The 16,910-nt window shown below is 44.5% G+C and overlaps 1 protein-coding gene across 1 annotated transcript in view; it reads left to right on the top strand.

Moving 5' to 3' along the window:
- The window catches only part of OGFOD3 (2-oxoglutarate and iron dependent oxygenase domain containing 3), a 127,455-nt gene that overhangs the window by 2,168 nt on the left and 108,377 nt on the right, over positions 1 to 16,910 (top strand). The window contains exons 2-3 of the mRNA XM_073311041.1: positions 1,792 to 2,009; positions 16,761 to 16,836. Coding sequence (XP_073167142.1) covers positions 1,792 to 2,009; positions 16,761 to 16,836 — 294 coding nt within the window. The remainder of the gene's footprint in view (positions 1 to 1,791; positions 2,010 to 16,760; positions 16,837 to 16,910) is intronic.

Genomic DNA, 16,910 nt, shown 5'->3' with positions numbered 1-16,910 from the left:
GCAATAAAAACTAAGTGTCTAGGTAAAATGGGGGTGAGGCAGATCTGAAAGGAGGGAGCTGCTCCATTTTTTTCCTCCTGCATCTTAAATATATGTGTGTGTGTGGGGAAAAATACATTAAGTGGATTTATTTTCTTCTGGATTTTTTGTCTTCCTCTTGGCAAAGTCCCTGTTGGAAAGCCAAGTTCTGCCTATTAAGAGTAAGGTAAATTAATTGCCATTTTTAGAGTTTCATTGTGATTTAGAGAGGATTTAGGTTTGGAATCCTAAACCATTGGAATGCAGAGAGGATTAAAAAACAGCTGAGCTCCATTATTCTGGCTCTGCATTTTAGCAGGGCCTCCTGGTGGCTGTGATGGCAAATCCTGGTGCATGCCTGGGCAGTTTTGCAGGGGAAAGAGAACAAGTAATGCACCTGTTCTTTGGAAGCCAGAAAAAGGAATAAGAAGGACACTTTTATCTGTTTGTGCTGAGTTTCCTCCTTTAGCAGGGCTGAATCATGCAGCCCTTAGATGCGAGTAACTCCTGTCAAAGCAAGCGGGGAATTTTGCCTCTGCGAGGACTGCAGAATTGGGCCCTAAATCTGGCTAGTGGGGGCGTGCAACACTGCTGCTGGAATAAATGGCATTTATATTATATTGCAGGACATTTTTAAGTCCTTCCCACCTCTAAAGTTAACATACAACAGGCTTCAGGCGAGTGTTAGATCCTAAAGTCTTAAGGATCAGGGATGACAAAGCTCCATGTGCAGCTCTGAGCATCTACAATTTACAAGAGTTCTGGTAACTCCTGCTGGTTCCTCTGGAAACAGACCCTGATTGATGGAAATGATGGTGGTGGGGAGGGGTAGGGGAGACTTTAAAGTAATTATTTAAAAAAATCAGGAATGGATTTAAAACAAATAAGAAAAATTAATAATCCTTCCAAGTCTGGCGTGAGCCCAGATACTCGCATGTACTTATGTTAAGAATCTGCACCCTTATCACGAGGGCCCTACCAAATTCATGGTTCATTTTGGTCAATTTCACAATCATAGGCTTTAAAAAATCATAAATTTCATGATTTCAGCTATTTAAATCTGAAGTGTCACAGTGTTGCAATTGTAGGGGTCCTGACCCAAAAAGGAGTCCAGGGTGGTGGTGTTGTCACAGGGTTGCTATGGGGGTGGGGGTTGCGGTACTGCTACTCTTACTTTTGTGTTGCTGCTGGCAGCAGTGCTGTCTTCAGAGCTGGGCAGCTGAAGAGCAGCAGCTGCTGGCTGGGAGCCTAGGTCTGAAGGCAGAGCCGCCGCTATCAGCAGCACAGAAGTAAGGATGGCATGGCATGGTATGGTATGGTATTGCCACCCTTCTGCGCTGCTGCTACGGGAGGCGCTGACTTCAGAGCTGGGTGCCTGGCCAACAGCCGCTGCTCTCTGGCTGCCCAGCTCTGAAGGCAGTGCAGAAGTGAGGGTGGCAATACCATGACCCCCCCCAAAATAACTTCGTGATATCCCTCCACAACTCCCTTTTGGGTCAGGACCCCAAATTTGAGAAACACTGTTCTCCCCCTTGAAATCTGTATAGTATAGGGTAAAAGCACACAAAAGACCAGATTTCACGGTCCATGATGCATTTTTCATGGGTGTGAATTTGGTAGGGCCCTACTTATCACGGCTTGTTGATACAAGGCTGGGAATGTTCATCCAGCTGATGAGCTAGCTCCCAAGGTGATTCCTAATCACTGCAGCGCAGAAGGGTGTATAAGATTGTTACTTGTTTACACAGGGATTTATCTGTGTTCTGTTCTTAGTGTGAGGAAAAGCAGAGCCCACCAAGAATCACGGAGGAAGTGGCTGAAAGTCGCATTCCTAGTCTCCTCTGCTGTCCTCGTTAGCCTTTTGAGCTGGAGTTACTTGGTCAGCGAAGATGGGGTCGCCGAGGTTCTGGCTCATTTCAGCGAAAGTCTGCAGGACAGATTCATTGAGGTGCCCTGCTCCGAGGACTATGACAGCCATAAAAGATTTGAAGGTATTTGTACATGAGTGTCATGGGGTAGGGTAGTCCTCTGGTGCCACAGCAGGCTGGCCTCATTTCCACTGGAGTCCCTAATACCCACCTCTTCTCTCTGTAACATGTACCTCATCATAACTCACATGTTCCTTGACTTCCCAAATGCTCAAGTCTCTTATATCACTCCAGGATCTTCTGGTTCCAAAAGCACTTTGCTGTCTTTCCGTTCACCTTCCCCACCCCAAACTGCTTCATTAGGGCAGTGTGAAATTAAACTCCCTGCTAAATCAATTTCTCATTCCTTTTCCTGCTCTGCTGACTCCCCTGGTGGGAGTTTGTAAATACAATTCAGGGTGTATAATGGAACTAATTCTGGGTACTGCCTGCACTGTGAGCACATAGTAATCACACAGGCACCAACTTCTGATACAGGTTGTTTCCAGAATCATGTGCTTTAAGTACTGTAGTTAAGAACCAGTTTCCCCTGCAAGGTTGTCACTGATAATGAAAACGTAGCTTTGCTATTGTCACTGCCAAATGCAGTAGGCATGTGGGTTCTGTCTCTGGTTACACATCCCCTTCCAGGTAATAGGATCAGCTCTGGAGACTGCTTTCTCTCAACTAGCTACCTATTTCCCCATCCACTTATGGTTACTTTGGGTTCCTGGTGATGGAGCTTCTAGAGATAGTGAGATTTCCCTCTCCTCTGGGGTATGTGGTATATATAGCACAGTGACTTATGAGTTCTGGGATTCCTTGGGAAATGGGGAAAGTTCATACTGGAATCTCCCAGAGGGTAGGCTGTCTTCTGCTCAGGCTCTGAGTGGCACTCCCAGGATGTGTGAATAAGCTTTTGATCTCCCCTTAGGTGCCAATCTGGGCACTGTTGATCTGAAATGTAACCACTGTGGCAAGGTTAGATGATTCCTGTGACTCTCAAACTAAACATAATGCACGCTCAGGGGCTATGTAGTTCCCACAGCATCTGTTGCAGTGGAATTTTGGCATGGTTGGTGTGGCCCATTACACCTGCAGGTGCTGCTCTTTTTTGGATTTATTCCATCTCCCCAGGTTCAAAGAAAACACTATATTGTAGATCTCCACTGGAGGAGCTTGCTGGGTTGAGAAACTTCTTGGCTCTGGATATGTGAAAATACTTTCCTAATGCATAGATCTCATCACTAAAAGGGGCCATTATGATCATTTAGTCTGGCCTCCTGCATAATGCAGGGTAGAGAATTTAATGCAGTTATTTTTGCTTCAAGCCCAATAACTGTGAGTGAGCTGGACTCAAATTATTTTTATTCATCTGATTATTTTTTGCTGGCCAGCAATTCCTCTTCCCTTCCCCACCCCCCCAATCCACCTGTCAGAGGAGCTTCTCAGCCTGGGGGCTTAATCTGCCCTTGAGTTTGTATTTAATTCTGGTGTCTAGGTAATCTAGTCAGCTGTTACATTTAACCGTGAGGTAGAAAGAAAAATTGCCAGGGTTCTGCTTCCCCTCGCAGCACTGACCAGGACACTCCCTAGATACTCCTGCACTATGGACTAGTTCTGTACACATTTAGCGTTGTATTATGATTGAATTATTCAGCCCAGATGATGTCTTTATAGGTGCAGAGCCAATCACATAAAGGGAGAGTAGCTTTAGAACTACATTAGAGCCATTCTAAAACTGGGTAAAGCAAATCTTTCACTTTGTTTCTGGGCTATTAGATGCTATATCTCTCTTCACCTATAACACTTTATTTTTTTTTTACCTGTAAGTTGTTACTTTTTAAAAATCTGGCCCTATATGCTATGTTTTCAAGAAATCACCTGTGGTATCTGATGTTTTTCCAAACACCTGGTTTATTAACAAGATAATTCAATTTATGTTGTGATGTGTATTGAATTTTGTGGTTGGTCAGCTCTTGTCTTTTGCTTGGTCTCCACAAAGGGGTGATGTTGAGATGATTAAAGAAATATATTCCATGCTACACTGTGTCAAGGCCAGAAAGCTGCTGTCATTCCAAAGGTAGTTTGCAGGTAGCTTAGTGACTCAGAAAAAGGATGATTACATTTAGCCAGGTGTGCTGCCAAGTTGGATTCAGCTCCAGAGCTTTGAGTAGTTTGCTGGAAACTGTACTTTATACCTTAACTGTTTCATTCTGCTTCAGCCTAACATCTGCTCCTTTTGGCTGTTTGCCAGAAGTTGGGTCCTCCCTGCATCACTGTTTGATGCCTCAACAGCAGTATTTACAATGTTCCAATGGCTTTTATCTTTACACTCCTGTCCCGGCGGTCACCATCCTTCCAGCTCAGGAAAACTGGATGAGTTCCCTCTTGCAGCTCATCAGCATCATTTGTCTTAAGAGTTTGAGTGATGCAAGGGCATTTCCATCCATGTCCCTCCCCCTCTTCTCTAGGTTTAGCTGCTTGTTTCCAAAATGCTCCCAGCCCTTGCTGTTAAAAAAGGACACCGACTTGGTCAGGGGTATCTTCTGGGTCTTGATTTAAAAAAAAAAATAGTTTATTATTTTTTAAGAGGGTCATTAGGCAGCAAAATAGAATTATAAGTCCATCCAGAGCCAGCAGTAGCAGCATGTAAAATCCCCGAGCACAGAACTGTCAATTGTTATCATTTTTGAAGTGCAGATTCAGGGAAGAGTTAAGAAGATGAAGATTATTGCACTCTGGTGTTGAGTCTGGTTGCAGCCCTCTTGGGTTTCTCAGCCTGGCAGCATCCTGTGGAATCTTGACACAGTTTCTTGTAGAAGAACCCAAAGGTTCTTTTAATCCAATGTTGAGATATAGCAGAAGAACCATCAATAAAATTTCTCATTTGTTAAAGTGATCAGTTTTGATACTGTCTGAACTCTGATCATAGCCTAACAGCAATTGCAAACACTTAGCCTCCACTCAGAAGCCCAGACATGGAGCAAACCACTATTGCTAGCTCTTTATTTACATTAAAACTAGCCTGTTCCACCCTTTTTTTGTTTCATTACGGAACAAAATCTGACTGGTTCCGTTGTTCGTTACTTGTATGAGGCATTCACTTATTTGCCATTGCTTATCCAAAGCGCTCATACACACATCCAATGACCATTAAAAGTATATGGATATCGACCAGCAAGCCACTAGATGTTTTCTTAGATCTATTTAAAAGTTAGCATTTCTTATGGACTTAGCCAGTTAGGAGTTCTTTTGCACCAGACCCAAAAAAAGTGGCTCATAGTGCATAATAGTGAATTTGTCTTTGACACAATAAGTTAACTTTTCCAGGGTTGTAACCTCCCAAATTGTTTCAAACAGTCAGTTACAGATAGGGACTATACTTCCTCTTTCTGCCATAATGAGTGGAGAACACAAAGATGTAATCAGTTGTATCTGAGGGAGTAACCTGTATAGGTAACTACAACCTGGCTGTTTTTGAACTCCACCGCCGACAAGTGTTGCTTGAAGCATAGTCCAGAAAAGTGTATATCTTTCCTATGGGCTGTATACAGTGTCTCTGCATTGCTCCTTGGCTATTTGAAAGAGAGACAATGAAGTAGGTATTGGTCTTGATGGGATTTTGGAGAAATGGCACAGGGAAAGCTGGAGGTATTTGGAGGTAAACATGGAGAGTGTGGAGTTGCTGTCCATAAATCAGAGGTGCTGGTTCTGAAAAATGAGTCTACTGTGTTTTTTCACTCTGTCTTAAAATGCAAAAGCAGAGTGGTGGCTATAATTTCACTCCTTAGCTTTTGCTTTAAATTATGTTTTTATTTATTATTGGAGCCAAAGCTTAAGGAAACTGTTGCTATTAAATATTTGAGGCTGTATTTCATGAAGTATATACAAATAACATAATGGTCTGTCATCTGCTGTCATCATTGGCTACAAATGTGCTGAATATCGCTGCCTTTAACAATGATTTAAGTTCTTGCAAACAAGTAAATATTTTATGCCGACTTTCCAAAGTTCACCTAAAATCCATGTAAAGATTCAAATAAAGTTGAACATTCAGATGCTGGCCTAGGTTTCTGTTAATGTAGTTTCTGCATCCAGACTAGTACACCATAGCTTGGAGTTTTCAGCGCTTGCGGTGGTAATCCCTGCATCCAGTGTGACAACAATAGGAAACTCACAAGAAGGCCTCCGGCACTGGATTTTGAGCCATTATAATGGGTTTTAAAGCATTGTGCTTCCAGCCTGCTTCAATTGATATTGTAATTGGCATCACACAGCTTAGAGTTTATTCCTGACCATTCAATGGTAGTGAAGATCCCTCATACGGAAGTTCAGAGCATTGATTGTCAGAGGATGAGCTCCTGGCTTTCTGTATTTAGGGAAGAAGATGTGGTGCATCATGATCATAGGAATTATGGTCTGCATTCTAAATTATACATGCAATCCTCTCTTATACTGCCTCCTCAAAGTGTGCTTTTCACTCTAAAGTTATGGTGGTGGTCATGGTTCTACTGATAAACCATCTGTGTGGATTGCTTTCTGTGTTGTAATGGTACTTCTCCCTGTCAGTGATGAAGCAGGTCCAGGTCGTAACTTCAATGTGACATCATCCAGAGGTTAGAGGAGAGGATACAGAAAGGCAGACGGGAAGTGTGTGACCAGTAGTATCAGAAGAGCCAGCAACTAGGCTGCAAGTATTGTTACAGGAATCAGAGTAACAGCTGTGTTAGTCTGTATTCGCAAAAAGAAAAGGAGGACTTGTGGCACCTTAGACTAACCAATTTATTTGAGCATAAGCTTTCGTGAGCTACAGCTCACTTCATCAGATGCATACTGTCCACAGTATGCATCTGATGAAGTGAGCTGTAGCTCACGAAAGCTTATGCTCAAATAAATTAGTTAGTCTCTAAGGTGCCACAAGTCCTCCTTTTCTTGTTACAGGAATGTCATCCTAGCCATCTTTCCCTCTTGCTATGTTGCTCTGAGATGGGTTGCATCAGTTGAACTTTGTGATGAATGACCTTCTTGCTCCTGGGAGAATTCCCCAGTACCCACAACCTCTTCACTGAATGGTGCCCAGGCACGTAGCTTTTCAGATAAAAAGTAAGGTGTAGGAGGTCTGACTAACTGTATGGTGTTAAGTACATTCTATCTTCCTCCAACATGCCGAATAGGTTGTGTGATTGCCGTGTCTCTCTGACTTTTTGAGTATTTTGATATGTTCTTCTTGATCCATGTCAGAGAGAACATGCAGCTTGCAGTTTTAAAGCTGTGATGCTGATAGTATGTCACTGAATGTCTTTGTATCAACTGGATGCAATATCTCTAGTGATACTTGAAACCCTGTGAAACTATTCCCCCATTTCTAATTTCATTGTGAAGGTGAAACCAGCTTTCTATGAAAATTTTCTCTAGGAAAACTAACAGAAGTAAAGGAATTTGGTTAGAATAAAGAACAGAAACTGGAGGAGGGGAGGGCGAGGTAGAAGTTGAAAATATCAGTATATTTTAAAATCTGTCTTTAAGTGTTACCATTTACAGTGCATCTGTGTCCAGAAGTGGGACCTTTCTAATTGATAAAATAATCTTCAAACAAACCAGCTCCACCCTCTGTTCCTGCCTACATTTACATCTTGTGTTCATCTCTTACTGTCAGGGCCTAGCTGATTGACTTACTCCTAAAATATCTTTATATTGCTTACATCCAAGCTTGTAAATCTTTGTTACCTTCAGAATACCTTCTGCATCCAGCTCTGTCTTGATCACTCCTTTGTCAAGGCTCTTATTCATGTCGTCATCTCCTATTCTGTGGTTTTGCTAAATCCTGATTCACCAACTTCTGTCTCTCTGTTTCTCGAATCTCAACTCCTCTTACCTGCAGATTGTTTTCGTTGCTCCTCCAGTACCAGACTAATTCTCTCCATGGTAGGTGGAAGGTCTCCCCGCCTCCCCTCGCCCTCAGGCAGTTTTTGCCATCTGGAAAAGCCTCCCAGCTCTTCTGTGATCAGTTGTCCTCCAGACTCTCTTTAAAATCCCAACTCAAGATCCATCTTTTCCCCTTGGCCTATGGCTTTCAATCCTGTTCTCTAGTGAAACAATCAAGTTCTACTTCCTGAATTTCTAGGCTTCATGCTCAGTCAATCTTCCTGTGGCTTCTATTTCCTTCACCACTGGTGTATTGGAGCTACAGTTACCACTTGGAACATCTATTATACAAGAGAAAAAAAAGGAGTACTTGTGACACCTTAGAGACTAACAAATTTATTTGAGCATAAGCTTTCGTAAGCTACGGCTCACTTCATGGGATGCATTTGTTAGTCTCTAAGGTGCCACAAGTACTCCTTTTCTTTTTGCGAATACAGACTAACATGGCTGCTACTCTGAAACCTGATATTATCCAAGGTATTATTGGTGGTAATTGTTGCAAAAAGATTCAGTGACGGTTCTGTGTGGTTCAGCCTGTTAAAAATAAAGTGCCTGGTAGTTTACACTAACAGTTCTGGGAACCAAAATTCAGTCCCTTTTTAGCTGCCTCTTAAAAACACAGCAACATAGAATTCTTGTGTCTTTTGGCGCTGGGCAGACAAAAATCTTGTCAAAAGGGTTTTGGTTTACAGGTTTGTTACAAATTGAGGCTGTAGGGCACCCACTCAGACCTGATGTGATAAAATCATGAGAGTTGGAAATATACAAGTCTCGCAGTATTTGGTGTTCTGAAAGTCCTCAGCTCCTGGAGTCAAGTGACTGTGTGAAAATTTCAGCATTTTTTAAAGAAAAAAGGTAAGTTTGTAGTCTTCCTGATTTCAGGGAAAATCTTGAAAACTTGCCTCAATGTATTTCTTTAAAAAACAAAAACAAAAACTGGCAATTATTTGGGGCCTGAGTTATGATTTTTGAATGCCTGTGATTGGCATTACTACTGAGTACTCTTTATGACCTGCTCGGTCCTAGTAGTTGATATTGAACATTCTCTTCTGATCCAAAACACTGTAATTTCCGCTTAGTGATAGTCTTGGATCCTGTTTTTCTCCCTGTTAACCTATGGGGGTAATGGGAGAAAACTGATGCAGACCATTCCTTTGGTGTAGTAGCTAAGCACGGTCTTTGATACATTCCTGCTGCAGTGCAAGGTTCTTTGCTGGCATTGCATTATGAGCAGTGCAAAGTAGCACACTGACCGTCCTTATAGTCTAATTCCCCTGACACTTCCCAAATAATTGATTATTTGCTTCTTGGAGTATGAATTGTCCAGCAGATTTTGGTGATATATTGTTGAATACTCATGGAGCACACTATTAATCATTCTGGTTTGTAATCCGGTCAGATGTTCTTTCACAGGGATTTGTTACTGGGCCCGTCTGCTTAATTTTTACTCTTATTGATTTAGAGGAAAAAAAATCTTTTTTTGGACAATGCAGAGAGAGATGGTTGATGAGGGTAAGCAGGAAGTACTGAGCCATGAGGATGATGTTTGTTCGGGGAAAAACAGGTCTGTGATTGATCTGATTGATCGTTGGAGAGAGCAAACTGTGTGTGTGAGTGAGGGGAAGAAACAGTGTGTGTATACATGCAATCTACTATTCAGGGCTTCAGGTGCCTCTGACAGATATTTGAAACAAATCATAAAACCAGCAGCCTCCTCTTATCCCCAAACAAGAATATAGTAATAAAAAATTAACAATTGGAGGAAAACAATAGCCCACCCTGCCCACCAATCGCATCCCTCCTTGCTTCTTTCTCTCCCCTAAGCCTTGGAGAAACGGCTGGACTTTGGAACAGGGCCAGAAGGCTGACAGATATAGCTATTTCTCACCAAGGTGAGGAGAGGAGTTTTGTAATGCCTTTTTGCTGTGCCAGTCGCCTCTCATTCCCATTGCCTTGTGGTCATCTGTTCTTGCTTGCTGCTGTTCACAGTTTGCCTGATGTTGTTGGATTGCATAGATGCATTAACTGATTTTTTAGAAGTGCCTTTCCTCTCCCCCCCCAATCTCCTCCCCTCCCCCCGCGCTTTTTTGTGCTCTGGTGAGTAAATAATCGTCTGAGAGAACTCTGTTGACAAGCAGTAAGCATACTGGCAGATGTCAGCAAATATGTGGATCTAGGCTTTTCTATTGCTTTATAATTACCCTCCCTGCCCCTGCAAAAAAAAAAAAAAAAATCTATAAAATGCCAAGTCTCAAGGACTCTGTGGCTTACAGTACATTTTAGTTGTTATTCCTGCCCTGAAGCAACCCTGAATTGGACATCTGTGATTCCTCAAGGACTACTAGATAAAGAGTGTACAAGATTTGTAGTGCTGGCTTCTCTTTTTAATTTTTATATTATTGCTGTATTCTGCAGAAGTGGATTTTAAAGGTTATTTGCCATGTAATTTGAAGCTGTATCCCCATGGTCTCCTATCTTCTGTGTCTCACATAGCAGCAAAGGGCAATTACTTGAATAATTGGTTCACATGCACGCAGTATAAAATTGCAGAGCTGATGGAGTCTTCAATGTCCCAGTTATACCCTTTCTGGTGCTTTTTCAGGCAATGGAGATGCCATCTTGGACAGTTACTCTTATAAATGCAATTAGGGCACCTAATGCCTGGGAGTTATGCATCCTGCCTCTTCTCCATGGTTCTATTGTTGAGTCTGTCTTTCTCTCCCTACCCTTCATTGCTTGCCTGCTGACGTTCTGCCACACTTCCATGCAGCTGGGAGGGAAGGGGTGGTTAGTATCATCTTGCATTATCATTTCATGAGCTGGCTTCTTAGATCACAAAGAATATTTAGAACTCTTTACCACCAAGATCTTTGCACGGGGTTGACTGCAGGCTTGCTTAAGGTCAGTCCTGAAGCTGGATCTCTTAAATGGTGTTGCAAGATTCAGCTGGTATGCACTCCATCTTAATATAGTTCACTTCCACAGCCCTGTGTGGCAGTCGTCATTCTTCCAGAAGAGTTGGACTGGTGGGCCCTCCCTTTACTTGCACGGGGCTAGTTTGCTCCCCATGGCAATCCAGTCCCTGGCCTTTCTGTTGAGACTGCGAACTACTTAAATTGTAAACTCCTTGGGGCGGGACCATCTTTTTGTTCTGCGTTTGTACAGTGGGGTCCTGGTCCATCCTCCTAGGCGTAGGATAATACAAATAATAATTTCTACGGCGCTAATTGTGGTGGTATGTTGTGATTTGGGATGGTCATCGACTAGAAACTACACTGAAATGACAAACCCATTGCACATAGGTCATTGGATAGTAAATTGTTTCAGACCAAGGCTGGATTTGAACTGTTGACATGAGATGAAAGGCTTTGTGTAGAACTGCCAGACCCTGAATTATCTTGTATTCTTTGACCCTGCTTGCCTGTGGGCTGAAATGCTGCATGTGGGGCCAGGTCAGCCAATATCTTTCTGCATTCCAAGGACGATTATGCAAGCGGTAATCTTTACCTTCTTTAATTCTGCCCTTGGGAAGAAGTGAGAAGTCATTATATGTTTCCCACTTCTTATTTCATGCATACAGGGATGAAGTACAGTGTTTCTGATACAGTTATACCTGACACATACCATTCTAAACAAAGGCTAACTTCTCTGACAAGAAGTTTTAATCTCAGGGTATGTCTACACTACGAAATTAGGTCGAATTTATAGAACTCGGTTTTTTAGAAATTGTTTTTATATAGTCGATTGTGTGTGTCCCCACATAAAATGCTCTAAGTGCATTAACTCGGCGGAGTGCTTCCACAGTACCGAGGCTAGAGTCGACTTCCGGAGTGTTGCACTGTGGGTAGCTATCCCACAGTTCCCGCAGTCTCTCCTGCCCATTGGAATTCTGGGTTGAGATCCCAGTGCTTGATGGGGCTAAAACATTGTTGCGGGTGCTTCTGGGTACATATTGTCAGGCCCCCGTTCCCTCCCTCCCTCTGTGAAAGCAGCAGCAGACAATCATTTCGCGCCTTTTTTTTTGAGTTACCTGTGCAGACACCATACCATGGCAAGCATGGAGCCCGCTCAGGTAACCGTCACCGTATGTCTCCTGGGTGCTGGCAGACATGGTACTGCATTGCTACACAGCAGCAGCAACCCATTGTTTTGTGGCAGCAGATGGTACAGTAGGACTGGTAGCTGTCATCGTCATGTCCGAGGTGCTCCTGGTCGCCTCTGTGAGATCGATCAGGAGCGCCTGGGCAGACATGGGCGCAGGGACTAAATTTGGAGTGACTTGACCAGGTCATTCTCTTTAGTCCTGCAGTCAGTCCTATTGAACCATCTTATGGTGAGCAGGCAGGTGATACGGATTGCTAGCAGTCCTATTGTACAGTCTTCTGCCGGGCAGGCAAGAGATGAGAATGGCTAGCAGTCCTATTGTACCATCTTCTGCCGAGCAACCATGAGATGTGGATGGCTTGCAGTCCTTCTGCACCATCTGCTGCCAGCCAAAGATGTAAAAGATAGATGGAGTGGATCAAAACAAGAAATAGACCAGATTTGTTTTGTACTCATTTGCTTCCCCCCCTCCACCCCCTCCCCCGGTCTAGGGGACTCATTCCTCTGGGTCACACTGCAGTCACTCACAGAGAAGGTGCAGCGAGGTAAATCTAGCCATGTATCAATCAGAGGCCAGACCAACCTGCTTGTTCCAATAAGAACAATTACTTACGTGCACCATTTCTTATTGGAACCATCCGTGAAGTCCTGCCTGAAATACTCCTTGATGTAAATCCACCCCCTTTATTGATTTTAATTCCCTGTAAGCCAACCCTGTAAGCCATGTCGTCAGTCGCCCCTCCCTCCATCAGAGCAATGGCAGACAATCGTTCCGCGCCTTTTTTCTGTGCGGACGCCATACCAAGGCAAGCATGGAGGCCACTCAGCTCACTTTGGCAATTAGGAGCACATTAAACACCACACGCATTATCCAGCAGTATATGCAGCACCAGAACCTGGCAGAGCGATACCGGGCGAGGAGGTGACGTCAGCGTGGTCACGTGAGTGATCAGGACATGGACACAGATTTCTCTGAAAGCATGGGCCCTGCCAATGCATGCATCATGGTGCTAATGGAGCAGGTTTATGCTGTGGAACGCCGATTCTGGGCTCAGGAAACAAGCACAGACTGGTGGGACCACATAGTGTTGCAGGTCTGGGATGATTCCCAATGGCTGCGAAACTTTCGCATGCGTAAGGGCACTTTCATGGAACTTTGTGACTTGTTTTCCCCTGCCCTGAAGCGCATGAATGCGCAAGATGAGAGCAGCCCTCACAGTTGAGAAGCGAGTGGCGATAGCCCTGTGGAAGCTTGCAACGCCAGACAGCTACCGGTCAGTTGGGAATCAATTTGGAGTGGGCAAATCTACTGTGGGGGCTGCTGTGATGCAAGTAGCCCACGCAATCAAAGATCTGCTGATATCAAGGGTAGTGACCCTGGGAAACGTGCAGGTCATAGTGGATGGCTTTGCTGCAATGGGATTCCCTAACTGTGGTGGGGCCATAGACGGAACCCATATCCCTATCTTGGCACCGGAGCACCAAGCCTGTGAGTACGTAAACCGCAAGGGGTACTTTCAGTAGTGCTGCAAGCTTTGGTGGATCACAAGGGACGCTTCACCAACATCAACGTGGGATGGCCGGGAAAGGTCCATGATGCTCGCATCTTCAGGAACTCTGGTCTGTTTCAAAAGCTGCAGGAAGGAACTTTATTCCCAGACCAGAAAATAACTGTTGGGGATGTTGAAATGCCTATAGTTATCCTTGGGGACCCAGCCTACCCCTTAATGCCATGGCTCATGAAGCCGTACACAGGCAGCCTGGACAGTAGTCGGGAGCTGTTCCACTACAGGCTGAGCAAGTTCAGAATGGTGGTAGAATGTGCATTTGGACGTTTAAAGGCGCGCTGGCGCAGTTTACTGACTCGCTTAGACCTCAGCGAAACCAATATTCCCACTGTTATTACTGCTTGCTGTGTGCTCCACAATATCTGTGAGAGTAAGGGGGAGACATTTATGGCGGGGTGGGAGGTTGAGGCAAATCGCCTGGCTGCTGGTTACGCGCAGCCAGACACCAGGGCGGTTAGAAGAGTACAGGAGGGCACGGTACGCATCAGAGAAGCTTTGGAAAACCAGTTTTTCATGACTGGCCAGGCTACGGTGTGAAAGTTCTGTTTGTTTCTCTTTGATGAAAGCCCCCGCCCCTTGGTTCACTCTACTTCCCTGTAAGCTAACCACCTTCCCCTCCTCCCTTCGATCACCGCTTGCAGAGTCAATAAAGTCATTGTTGCTTCACATTCATGCATTCTTTATTCATTCATCACACAAATAGGGGGATGACTACCAAGGTAGCCCAGGACGGGTGGTGGAAGAGGGAAGGAAAATGCCACACAGCACTTTAAAAGTTTAAAACTTTAAAATTTATTGAATGCCAGCCTTCTGTTGCTTGGGCAATCCTCTGGAGTGGAGTGGCTGGGTGGCCGGAGGCCCCCCCCCACCGCATTCTTGGGCGTCTGGGTGTGGAGGCTATGGAACTTGGGGAGGAGGGCGGTTGGTTACAGAGGGGCAGCAGTGGCAGTCTGTGCTCCAGCTGCCTTTGCTGCAGCTCAGCCATACACTGGAGCATATTGGTTTGATCCTCCAGCAGCCTCAGCATTGAATCCTGCCTCCTCTCATCATGCTGCCGCCACATTTGAGCTTCAGCCCTCTCTTCAGCCCACCACCTCTCGTCCCGGTCATTTTGTGCTTTCCTGCACTCTGACATTATTTGCCTCCACGCATTCGTCTGTGCTCTGTCAGTGTGGGAGGACAGCATGAGCTCAGAGAACATTTCATCACAAGTGCTTTTTTTTTTCTTTCTAATCTTCACTAGCCTCTGGGAAGGAGAAGATCCTGTGATCATTGAAACACATACAGCTGGTGGAGAAAAAAAAGGGACAGCAGTATTTAAAAAGACACATTTTATAAAACAGTGGCTACACTCTTTCAGGGTAAACCTTGCTGTTAACATTACATACATAGCACATGTGCTTTCGTTACAAGGTCTCATTTTGCCCCCCCCCACCGCGTGGCTACCCCCTCAACCTTCCCCCTTCCCCGTGGCTAACAGCAGGGAACATTTCTGTTCAGCCACAGGCAAACAGCCGAGCAGGAACTGGCACCTCTGAGTGTCCCCTGAAGAAAAGCACCCTATTTCAACCAGGTGACCATGAATGATATCTCACTCTCCTGAGGATAACACAGAGAGATAAAGAACGGATGTTGTTTGAACGCCAGCAAACATACACTGCAGTGCTTTGTTGTACAGTGATTCCCGAGTACGTGTTACTGGCCTGGAGTGGTAAAGTGTCCTACCATGGAGGACACAATAAGGTTTCCTTCCTTTTGCAAAGGCTTTGGGAGTACATCCAGGAGAGCCACGAATGCCAGGGCAAATTAATCCTTTCACATGCTTACTTTTAAACCATGTATAGTATTTTAAAAGGCACACTGACCGGAGGTCCCTTCTCCGCCTGCCGGGTTCAGGAGGCAGCCTTGGGTGGGTTCGGGGGGTACTGTCTCCAGGTCCAGGGTGAGAAACAGTTCCTGGCTGTCGGGAAAACCGGTTTCTCCGCTTGCTTGCTGAGAGCTGTCTACAACCTCCTCCTCCTCCTCATCTTCTTCGTCCCCAAAACCTGTTTCTGTGTTGCCTCCATCTCCATTGAAGGAGTCAAACAACGCGGCTGGGGTAGTGGTGGCTGAACCCCCTAAAATGGCATGCAGCTCATCATAGAAGCGGCATGTTTGGGGCTCTGACCCGGAGTGGCTGTTCGCCTCTCTGGTTTTCTGGTAGGCTTGCCTCAGCTCCTTAAGTTTCACACGGCACTGCTTCGGGTCCCTGTTATGGCCTCTGTCCTTCATGCCCTGGGAGATTTTGACAAAGGTTTTGGCATTTCGAAAACTGGAACGGAGTTCTGATAGCACGGATTCCTCTCCCCATACAGCGATCAGATCCCGCACCTCCCATTCAGTCCATGCTGGAGCTCTTTTGCGATTCTGGGACTCCATCATGGTCACCTCTGCTGATGAGCTCTGCATGGTCACCTGCAGCTTGCCACGCTGGCCAAACAGGAAATGAGATTCAAAAGTTCGTGGTTCTTTTCCTGTCTACCTGGCCAGTGCATCTGAGTTGAGAGTGCTATCCAGAGCGGTCACAATGGAGCACTCTGGGATAGCTCCCGGAGGCCAATACCGTCGAATTGTGTCCACAGTACCCCAAATTCGAGCCGGCAAGGCTGATTTAAGCGCTAATCCACTTGTCAGGGGTGGAGTAAGGAAATCGATTTTAAGAGCCCTTTAAGTTGGAAAAAAAGGGCTTCATCGTGTGGACGGATGCAGGTTTACATTGATTTAATGCTGCTAAATTCGACCTAAAATCCTAATGTAGACCAGGGCTCAGACTGCACTGAGTCTGTTTATTTTGATAGATTAGTAAAGGGATATAAGTCAATGTGTAAGCCTTTATTTTTAACAAGCTTGTTTTTACAGAAATCTAGGAGCAAAATAAATGTTTCCAGGAATTGTTTTCATGTTAATTGTAATAGTTTATTTTTAAGGGCATGGCATTCCCTTGCATTGTATTTAACCCAAACATTTTGCTCATGTATGAGAACTAGGACTCAAAATGAAATGTAAATTTGGTTTGGTTTTAGTTTTCATGATATAAGGTAGGTGGTAGTAATCAGATCAAGAAATCTGTTTTCAAAATATTTTTATCCTGTCAAATTTTTTCTTTCAAGGAGAACAGAAATTGGAAGGTGGGATATTGAGATTCAGTGTGTGCTTCTTTGTAATGTAGTCTTTGCCTTTTATTGTCCATCTCCAGGGTGTACTCCTAGAAAGTGTGGAAGAGGCATAACAGACGCAGTAATCACCAGGGAGGAAGCTGAAAGAATCCGTAGGTAATTTTTCTTTTAGCCTTAAAAAATTACCTTAGTCGCGTTGGACTAGAGGCAAGTGGGATTACACTGGAAGT

Source organism: Lepidochelys kempii, chromosome 14 (assembly GCF_965140265.1).
Source record: "Lepidochelys kempii isolate rLepKem1 chromosome 14, rLepKem1.hap2, whole genome shotgun sequence".
Lineage (NCBI taxonomy): Eukaryota > Metazoa > Chordata > Testudines > Cheloniidae > Lepidochelys > Lepidochelys kempii.
The sequence above is the reverse complement of the archived record's forward strand: the minus strand, read 5'-3'. Positions and strand labels throughout refer to the sequence as shown.